General features: G+C 50.5%; 1 protein-coding gene across 1 annotated transcript in view; it reads left to right on the top strand.

Annotated features, from left to right (window-relative positions):
- The first annotated feature begins 916 nt into the window (after positions 1-916).
- Positions 917-10,373, top strand: part of VSTM5 (V-set and transmembrane domain containing 5) — a 21,213-nt gene continuing 11,756 nt past the window's right edge. Inside the window, exon 1 of the mRNA XM_006092769.3 lies at positions 917-1,033. Coding sequence (XP_006092831.1) covers positions 943-1,033 — 91 coding nt within the window. The 5' untranslated portion in view covers positions 917-942. The remainder of the gene's footprint in view (positions 1,034-10,373) is intronic.

Below are 10,373 nucleotides of genomic sequence, written 5' to 3'. Positions count from 1 at the left end.
TGACCTGAATCGAACCCGGGACCCTTTGGTCAACAGGCCAATGCTCTATCCACTGAACCAAACCCACTACAGGCCATTCCTATCTTGTTCATATTTGTATCCCCAACACTGTGCCAGCCTAGTACTTCATTCCATCAGTGTTCTCTATCTACCATGTGTCAGGCCCTGTGCAAATAAGGAGGAGGCTCTCAGTGAACTCTTCTTGGATGGATGGATGGATGGATGGATAATGAATGAATGAATGAATGAATGACGGTGGTAGATAAATGGATGGTGGGTGGGTATTGGAAGTTTGAGTGGCAGATGGTGGATGAATGATGGATGAATAAATGGGTGGATGGTTAGGTGGATAGATGGGTTCGGATGAGTATATCATCACTGTCCAAAGGCTCCACCCAGAGCAGCCAGCCTGCCTGTGGGCTCCCTGGCTCCCCTCTTCTCCCTCCTCTCCCCTCAGGTTGTCATTTCAGTTTCCTAAAAGCCTTCTCCTTTCCCGTGGAGCCATTAGATGGTCCCTCTTGGTCCCGAGGCAACAGCTAGTACTTTCCCTCCTTCCCGCCACCCAGCATCCAGCGAATCTTGAATCGATACCAGTCAACTGGGTGTGAACGGAAGGAGACTGCTCCATGTTTGCCAGTATTTACTTCTAAGCGTGTGCATTCTCTCCTCTCTCTCTCTCTCTCTCTCTCTCTCTCCCCCTCCCTCCCCTCACCTCCCCTCCCATTCTCTCTCTGTCTCTCTCCCTCTCCTCTCTCTTTCCAAATCCTTGGGAACTGGTTCAACCAGAGCACAACCAGCTAGCTCACCCGCATCTGGCCCGAAGAACTCGCAGGAGCAGAGGAGGAGGAGCCGGGAGGCAGCCGGGCAGGCAGGAGCGGCGGCGGCGGCGCACAGCCGGCCGCGCGGGGCAGCCCATGCCCGGCGCGCCTCCCGGGCTTGCTCATGAGGCCTCTACCGAGCCGGAGGAGGGAGCACCGCGGCATCTCCCTGGGGCTGCTCGCCCTCCGCCTGGCCGCAGCCTGCTGTCTGCAGAGTAAGCTCGGGGCTGGGCGGGGCGAGGGAGGGTTGGGGTGTCTGGGCTGCCCAGCCGCCGGCCCTCGCCACCTCGGCTGGCCCTCCCGGGGGCTGGGCGCGGCCTGGAGCTGGCGCCGACCGGGGCCAGAGGGACCCGGGCAGAGCGGAGCCCCCGGGCCAGCCCCTGGGACAATTCTGGGGAGCGCCGCGCCGGCCGGGCGTTATCAGAGCCGGAAGCCGTCCGGCTTCATTTCTTTTTCCTGGAATAACCAGCCTGCGCCTGAGCTGCCGGAGACCATAGGGCGCACGGGCCCCGCCCCTACTGCTAGGACCCTTCCCCCTCCCCCTCCCCTTTCCCGCTCCCCACCCCCCCGCCCCCCCATCTTACTGGCTCACTCAGACAGACTCTCTTGCAAGGGTTGGGTGCTGGGCCTGAGTGCAGGGTGATCTAGCCTCTGCACTGAGCGGAGCGTGGGCACTGGAAACCCCCTGACTGGAGGCAACGCACAGCCCCACAAACTCGCCTATAGACACAAACAACAGACTGTAAGGCAGTCTTGCTTTCCGGTTTAATCATTAGCGTTATTATTATTTCTATTTTACGGATTAGTCAGCTGAGGTTTAAAGAGTGACCAGTGCAGGGCCACTGGAGGGAGGAGGACCAGTAGGTGGAGCCAGCACTTGTTAAGCCCCGAGGTATTCACCATCCCTCGGACTTGACAAGACTGACTTCTGTCATTTAGTCCCCTCCGCACCGTAAGAAATAAGTGCTACTCTTATCCCTGCTTCACCAGTGAGGACACTGAGGCACAGAGAGGTGCACAAAGTCCCCAGCTAGCCAGTGGAGCAGCTAGGATTCAAACCTCGGCAATCTAGCACTTCTGACGGTAATGCCTCTCTGGCTAGTGATCAGCTTTGGAAGCTGCAGATCTCAGAAGCCCAGGAAAACTGGCGTAAGGCATGTGCATCTAGCTGTCTGTGGGGCAAGAAATCGCTGCTGGGAGCCCATCAGGTGGGTAGGTGTTTGGAGTTGCAGTGACCTCTTCCATTATCTTTCAACCCTCCACCACATATTTCCAACCACCATTCTCAGGCCACATCTGCGCAGCTCTCCCTGACTTCCAAGGGCCTGCCGTTCACCACAGTGTCTAATTCATTTATCCACTCACTCATTCAGAGCACTGCCTTCCTGCAAGAAGCAGGCCACAGTGGGTACTGGAGTTAGCACGGATCACAGTCTTATCCACAGACAAGGAATCAGGAGAGCCAGCTTGGGGTGGCGAGCCCTGGGAGACTGAACATCAGACTAGGGAAGCCGCAAAAAGCCCCTCAAAGGGAGCTACACCTGCTGAGACATGACAGGTGAACGGGAGCACCAGAGAAGACAGGGTGTCCTAGACAAAGAGGAAGCACGTGCGAAACCTGGAGGACAGGTACAAGTTTTGCAATTCTCCACTCAGTATCTGGCTCCTGCACAGCTGTACGCTCCAGGCGGCAGGCACTCTTTCCAGCTCTGGTCCCTAGCACGAACCCAGTGCCAGCCAGGCTCTCGACCTGAAAAGTCATTGAATGGAAGTACACCTGCCTGAAAGAGGCCCGTGCTTCAGGGCCAGCCTTGATGATGTAGTGGGCTCCCTCTCACCAGCTCCCTCCATTTTCTGCCTTTTCAGCCTCTGTCAAAAGCTGCCACCCAGAAAGTCTGATGTTCATCCCTTACACTGAAGTTCTGTTAAAGCTCACCCCACAAACACAAACTCACAGACAGCCTGCATCTGAAGCGTTTTCTCTATACATGGACTGCTATGGACTGAGTGTTTGTGCCCCCCTGAAATTCATATGTTGACGTCCTAACCCCCAGGATGTGCTGTTTTTGGAGGTGGGGCCTTTGGGAGATAATGAGGTTTAGATGAGATTATGGGGGTGGAACTTCCATGATAGGATTTAGTGTCCTTATAAAAAGAGGGAGATGCCAGAGTTTGCCCCTCCATCATGTGATACATTAGGAACGTGGCTGTCTGCAAGCTAGGAAGAGAGCCCTCACTAGGAACTGAGTCTGTGGGTACATTAATCTTGGACTTCCCGGCCTCCACAACTGTGAGAAATAGGTGTCTGTTGTTGAAGCTCCCCCTTCTTTGGTATTTTGTTATAGCAGCCTGAGCTGACTAAGACTGATTTAAAAGCTTGTCCACTCAGAAAGCTGGCAGGCCTCCTGCAGCAGGCCAAGCTGAGTGTCTTTCTAGGACCCTTGTTCATTTCCTTTCTCACCTCTCAACATGGTAAGTTAGCCATCAGGGCTGTGAGTATCTGGTGCTCCCTCTCATTTAGAAGCAGATGATCAGAGACTACAGCAGGGAAGTTTAGTTAATGGCCTGGGTCCTTGTCAGCTTGCTTCTTGTGTTCCAACCCCAGCTTCTGAGAAGCAGCCTGTTACCCCAACATACACACATACTCATACATATACATGAATACACACATGAGTGTCCTTTAGCACCCCCACTTTACCAGGGGGAGCTGGCCCCACTGAGTTGCTCCCAGCCCAGTGCCCAAGCCAGCAGAGGAACAGAGTGGGGGCTCAGTCTGGGTCTGGGGAGGAAGGGAACAGGCTGGGAGCTGCCGGTTCTGAATGGAGCTATGGGTCCTGGATTTAGCTGGGAGAAGGATGGCTGGGAAGGGGAGGGAGACCCAGTGTAGGAGGAATTCCCTTGAAGCCCCTGGGGAGATGCCCAGATTCATAGATCCAGAAAAAGGCCCCAGTGGTCACCAGTGTTGCCACCCAATTTGGCACATGTTTACTGCGCACCTACTGTGCACCAGGCTCTCCACTGGACCTGGATGACACACAGACAGATGAAGTGTGCTCTCGTTCTGCACTGAACTTGCAGATTAACTTGTAAATGTACCCACCAAACAAAGTGGTTTGGGGGGATGCTTTCCAATAATGCAATCATGCCGAACTGGTTATTCAGCAACTTAGTTTTTACACCAATTGTTTTTAGCTCTATCTGCGTTGATAGGCAGAGATCTCACTCATTCCTCTCAACCTCTATACCTATGTCATCACATAAATGTGCTAATTGTTTTAAATATATTTTATTGATTTTTTACAGAGAGGAAGGGAGAGGGATAGAGTTAGAAACATCGATGAGAGAGAAACATCAATCAGCTGCCTCCTGCATGCTCCCTACTGGGGATGTGTCCCCAACCAAGGTATATGCCCTTGACCGGAATCGAACCTGGGACCCTTCAGTCCACAGGCCGACGCTCTATCCACTGAGCCAAACCGGTTAGGGCAAATGTGCTAATTTTTACTTAGCCAGCCTCCTCCTAATACATCAGCGGTTCTCAACCTGTGGGTCGTGACCCCTTTGGGGGTCGAACGACCCTTTCACAGGGGTTGCCTAAGACCATTGGAAAACACATATATAATTACATATTGTTTTTGTGATTAATCACTATGCTTTAATTATGTTCAATTTGTAACAATGAAATTGGGGGTCACCACAACATGAGGAACTGTATTAAAGGGTCGCGGCATTAGGAAGGTTGAGAACCACTGTAATAGATGTTTAAGCTTTAAGTGTTTAGCCCTCACTTGGGGGAGAGCAGACCCCTCTTACAGGGTGACAAGTATAGTGCTAGTGATTCATATGGAGGACGTGGAAGGCAGGCACCACTTCCAGGCTGACAGGCGCCTACTGCACCCTTCCCCCTCCGCCCCCCCCCCCCCCCCACACACACACATGCCTGGAGGATTAAATTGAAGTTATTGAGGGAGTGGTAGCTTCAACCAAAGAGTCACCCAGATGTCTTCGTTCCTGATCTCAAAGGAGTCCTGATATGCGCCCTGCTCGTCTGGGAAGGGGCTGTAGGCAGGAGGCCCTCCTTTCTCCATTATCCCCAGGACCTAAGGACACCCATACATCTCATTCGCTGTAAGACTTATACATTTTTTTATGTCTAAAGTCAGGATGCATGTTACAAATCAACAGCTTTGCTGTAATCTCTGTTGGCTGGGACTGAAGTTGAGTCCCTCCCGAGAGAATGTGTGTAGCTTCTGTCTGTCACCAGGAGGCAGCCAACCTGGGGAGTAGGAAAGGCTCCATGAAGAAGGTGAGGCTGAGTCTTGAAGGATGAGTAAGTGTATTCAGCAGGACTGGGTGGAGAAGCGCATTCTAGGCACACTGCAAGGTGCACTATTTATCTTGCGGCCTGGCTGGGTCTGGACATGCTAGAGAAAATAAGGGCAAGTGGGGTGCTGCCTTAGCAGGCATTACCTGGGATTTAACTGGTACCCCACTGACACTGCACCTTTTATAGTCCAGTGCTCTCAGGACCTGGTCTGTCCATATATGGCTTTTTCCTGGAAAATGGGCTTGGGCCAGGAAATTATTTACTTACCCAGCAGAATTGGGAGTCGGAGAGAGGCAGGATTGGCAGGTTGAAAGTTGGAGAATGATTTTCTCCCATAACTGGTTTGCTGGGCTGGGAAGGCACCCATCAGCCCTGTGAGCAAAGGGGAATTGACACATTGGACTGCAGAGAGAGCACAGGACATTCCTTGCTCACGTGGGGTCCAGGAAGCACATTGGTCTTCCCCCTGCTGGGGTGTATCCCAGGGGTGGGGTCAGCTCGGCTGCTCTGGGGCTTCCTGGGGAACCTCAGCCGGCAGAAGGGGAAGGGCCTGGGGTAAGCCCTATATATGAGGACACCTCCCTTCCCCTAGCACACAGGACAAGGAGGGTGGGCTGGCTCAGTGCTTCTCAGCCAAAGCTGCATGTTAGATCCACCTGGGTGGGGGTGGGGGGGTGGGGGGGGGGCCTTGTAAGACCTACAGATGCCCATGTTCTACCAAGACAGTTAAATCGCTATCTCTGAGGGCAGGACCCAGCACTCTTTTGTTTCACATTAAGTTCCTCAGGTGTTTCTAATGTGTGGCCACAGGCAGAGAGCTCCCAGACTGGGCCATTTCCATGTCCCTCTTTTAGGCTCATCATATGGAAACAGCTTGTTTCTCCCCCTTCTGTTCTCAGACTGCCACCACTGTGTGTAGTAGAGTCTCACCTGTGTCTTATTTGTGGTTTCACCCCGACAAACCTATAGATCAGGGGTGGGGGACCCTTTTTCTACCAAGGGCCATTTGGAGATTTATAACATCATTTGCGGGCCATGCAAAATTATCTACTTAAAAATTAGCCTGCTGTATTTGCTCACATATTTAATGAACTCAACCCTAACGCCTTGGCAGGGCCAAACCAAATGATTTGGTGGGCCTCATGCAGCCTGTGGGCCAGGTGTTCCCTACCCCTGCTATAGATACTTTCCCACCAGGATCAGGACAGGAGACAAGGTTGCTTTGCTTTGAAGTTTGGTTTGGTTCAATAATTAGTTCCTGAGTACCTGCTGTGTAAGACACACCAAGCCAGGAGCCAGCGATGCTCAGCATGGTCCCTGCAATGAGTGTCACGTGGCACAGAGGGAGGTCAGATGCCCTGGGAACGCTGAGAAAGGCATTTAGCTCAGTTTGGAGTTGGGAAGAAGCTTCTTGAAGAAGAAGTCTTGAAGGCAAAGTAGGAGGAGGCCGGGTGAGCAGGGAAAGAGAGAGTTCTGACAGCAGGAAATAATGAGCACTTAGTGTGGCCATCTTCTCTCCCTTTGGGCCAGTAGCAGGGTGACAATTCTCTAGTAATACCAGGTTTTTCAACTCATGCCAATTTCTTCATATTCAATCAAATAAGTCATCTAACAGTTAAAGGAATGCGACTTGGGAAGGTCTTGGATCATAGGTGGAAGGTGCAGAATAGTTACGCTCGTGCCGAAGAATCAGGAGGGAGAAGTGGGTCCCTCGGCCCCAGGCCTGGGCCAGGGGACCCAACGTGAGGCTCCGTGGACTGTTTGCCCTGGTGTACGAATGTATCATCCCTGCCCCAGGCTCACTGCGGGGCAGGGTCACATCTCTTAGGAGCCATGCCCAGAAGCAGAACACCAGACCTGCTCTTCCTCCCACCATGAACCAAACCTTCCGCATACTTGGGATGGGATTCCAGTGATCTTGAAGTACAATTATTTCCGTATGTCAGGTAGACTGACAGTTCAATCTGACAGCTCAGTTTGAGTGAGCTATCTGTCATGTCACACGCTGCTGGAGGCTGGTGAGTCAGACCTAGGGGCATGATGCCTGCGCGCCTGCTCCTTCCAAAGGGGCCTGATCTCAGACCCACTGAATTAGAAACTGAGGCTGAGGCCCAGCGACGGTGTTTGAACAAGGGCTCCAGGTGATTCTGATGCAGCTAAATGTTGAGAAATGCTGTGTGCTAGCATTAGAGAGGACGGAGGGGGCAAACGGATTACTTAGCTCACCGGTTCCTTGGTTCCGAAGGCCCACTCTGCAGGGGCTCTGAGAAAAGATTGGGCTGAGCTGGTTGGGCGCCAAATTAAGTAATAATGGACTTCCACGTGGAGCAGGTGACGCTGAGTTGGTGCCCCACAGATGCTAGTCCCCCTCGCTTCCATTCCCAAATGCTCATTGAATGGAGTGAGGCTGGAATCGGGACTTCTTCTGGGTGAGAAATCGGGGGAGGGAGCTCCTCTGTCCCCTGGAGTTGTTCCTGTCATGCTCTCTCACCCACATGTTTTTTGGTTTGTGTTTTTATTATCATTGACTGCAAACCATGACGATCCCTAATTGCAAATGAGAAAACGGTGGGCCAGAGAGGTCAAGGGATTTGCCCAGTCACACCACTAGGGTGTGTGCAGCCCAAATAGAACCTGGGTCTTTCGGTTCCACAGAGCATGCACCGGCGGCCCTCCCAGGGCTTCCCCGGACAGCATCTTGCCCTCCTCTGCCACCCTTTGCTCCCACAGGCAGGTAGGCCTGCCTTCCTGGCATCTGGGGAGAAGGGTGGAGCAGACTTCTCACGACGCCTGCTAAGTGTCCACTCTACCGTCAGAGAGGAGCTCTGGTGACCCAGAAGCCACTGGTGACCCAGAAGCCACAGGGTGTTTCAAGGAGGTGAGATTGGTCAGCAGTGTCCCAGGAAGTGAAAGTCATCTACTGAGAACAAAGAAACGGGAGGGATCTTGTCTTAGTAACTGTGGAAAAATACGAGTAAATTTATGTGAACAAACATAGTGAGACTGGCAGTATGGAGGGCCCTCTTGAATTTTGGTGACCTGAAGGTGCACTGGAAACAGTGGGCTTTGTTGTTCTGGAGAGTGTCTGCCCTGGGGCATGCTTCTGCAGCGCTGACTGCTCAGGTTTGGGCAGAGTGGTCGATCCAGGGCTGGGAATTTACCTGGCAAATCTGATGAAAAGACAGAGGTCAATGGAGATTAAAGAATTGGAAGGACTGCTTAAGACGATGGAACCAAGGCTGGATAAGGAGGGTGAGGGTTGGGAAAAGCAGAGGGAATCATCGGGTAGAAGGATGGAGGAGGCCAGTGGGAGAGATTGAACAGTTAACAGGAAAGAGAGAAGGCTGTGGTCAGAGCAGGCTGCTTTACTGGAGGGCAAGGTAGATGGAGCGAGAATGTTCTTGTAGAAGAGGGTGCTGGATGAATTGTCCATGGGGATGCTGGAACTGGAGGGCAGAGCGCGCACATTGTTGAGAAGGGGAGAAAGTGGAATACCCTCAAGGGAAAAGGATATATACTGTGTATGTGTGTGTGTGTGTGTGTATATATATATATATATATATTTTTTTTTTTTTTTTCAAAAGGGTGGAGGAGTGAAAGTCTAAACCGGTGTTATCCAATAGCAATATAGTGCGAGCCACACCTGCAAGCCACGTATGTAATTTTAAGTTTTCTAGTGGCCACATTAACTTCACCTGTTTCTTTTTACGTTCTCATTTTAATAATGTATTTTGTTTAACCCAATATGTCCAAAAATTACCATTTCAATGTATAATCGATGTAAAGATTCTTAATGAGCTATTTTACATCCTAACATACTAAGTACTAAGCCTTCAAAATATGACGTGTATTTTACACGTAGAGCACATCAGTTTGGACTAGGCAATTTCACGTGCTCATCAGCTCTGCGTGCCTAGCAGCTACTGTACTGGAAAGCCCAGGTCGAGACTCTAGCTTCTTACCCCACCTATCTCCCAAGTCTTTAGCAACATGGAGCAATGTGCGCGCTGGGGAAACAAAATAAGTGATCTGTAATCCAAGTACCTTATCTTATTGGAGGCAACTGCGGAGCAGCAAAGAGTTGAGTTCCAGTCTCAGTTCTGATTTTCTACTGGGCAAGGACTGGGGCTCTTGCGTTGTGCCTCTGAGTCTCGGTCTTTTCCTTGCTCTATGCATCTCTTCCATGGGCTGCTTCTGAGTTGTTTTCTTTATAATAAACTGGTAATAGTTTTCTCAGTGATCAAATAAGCAAGTACCTGCGAAGCAACAAGCATAATTCCTTAACCCACGTCTCCTGCCTGCTTCACAGGTTGAGGTAATGTTTGGTAAGTGCTTTATGGTGTAAATGTGAATCACTAACATTTTCAAACAAGAAGAATCCAGGGCTCAGACCCAATGTTGGCATGCATTTATTTTTAGGATTTCGCTGTTTTTATTTTTTAAGTCATTCACAAACTTCCTAAAATATTCCAACTGTTCAAAAGGGTCTAGAGCAGCGGTTCTCAACCTGTGGGTCGCGACCCCTTTGGGGGTCGAATGACCCTTTCACAGGGGTCGCCTAAGACCATCGGAAAACACATATATAATTACATATTGTTTTTGTGATTAATCACTATGCTTTATGTTCAATTTGTAACAATGAAAAAACATCCTGCATATCAGATATTTACATTACGATTCAGAACAGTAGCAAAATTACAGTTATGAAGTAGCAACGAAAATAATTTTATGGTTGGGGGTCACCACAACATGAGGAACTGTATTAAAGGGTCGAGCCGTTAGGAAGGTTGAGAACCACTGGTCTAGAAAACATACAAGGCTTTCCTCCACCCCAGGCACCCAGTCTCCTCCCCAAAGACAACCACAGCTCCTGGTTTTGAGTGTCTCCTCGCAGAGGCGTTCTGTGTGTTTCCACGGATAAGGGTGCGTGTATACATTCACTACTTTACTCAAATGGAAACATTCTGCCCTGTGCCTTTTATTATTTTTGAGACTATCTAATACCAATGCATATAGGCCTACCTCACTTTTTAATGTCTCTGTAGTATGAACTAAAGTATGAACGTCGATAATTCAAAGTATGAATATGGATAATTTATTTAACTGGTTATGACCAGTTAAAAGAAGTAGATGGTCCCTGCTCCTGGTTCTTGAGACAGAGTGCCGGGAACCCTAGAATTTCCTGAGTGACAGGAACATCTTTGGTTATATTTGGTGTGAGTGCCCAG

Source organism: Myotis lucifugus, unplaced genomic scaffold, assembly GCF_000147115.1.
Source record: "Myotis lucifugus unplaced genomic scaffold, Myoluc2.0 scaffold_104, whole genome shotgun sequence".
NCBI classification, from domain to species: Eukaryota; Metazoa; Chordata; class Mammalia; order Chiroptera; family Vespertilionidae; genus Myotis; species Myotis lucifugus.
This window is presented reverse-complemented; position numbering and strand designations above follow the sequence as displayed.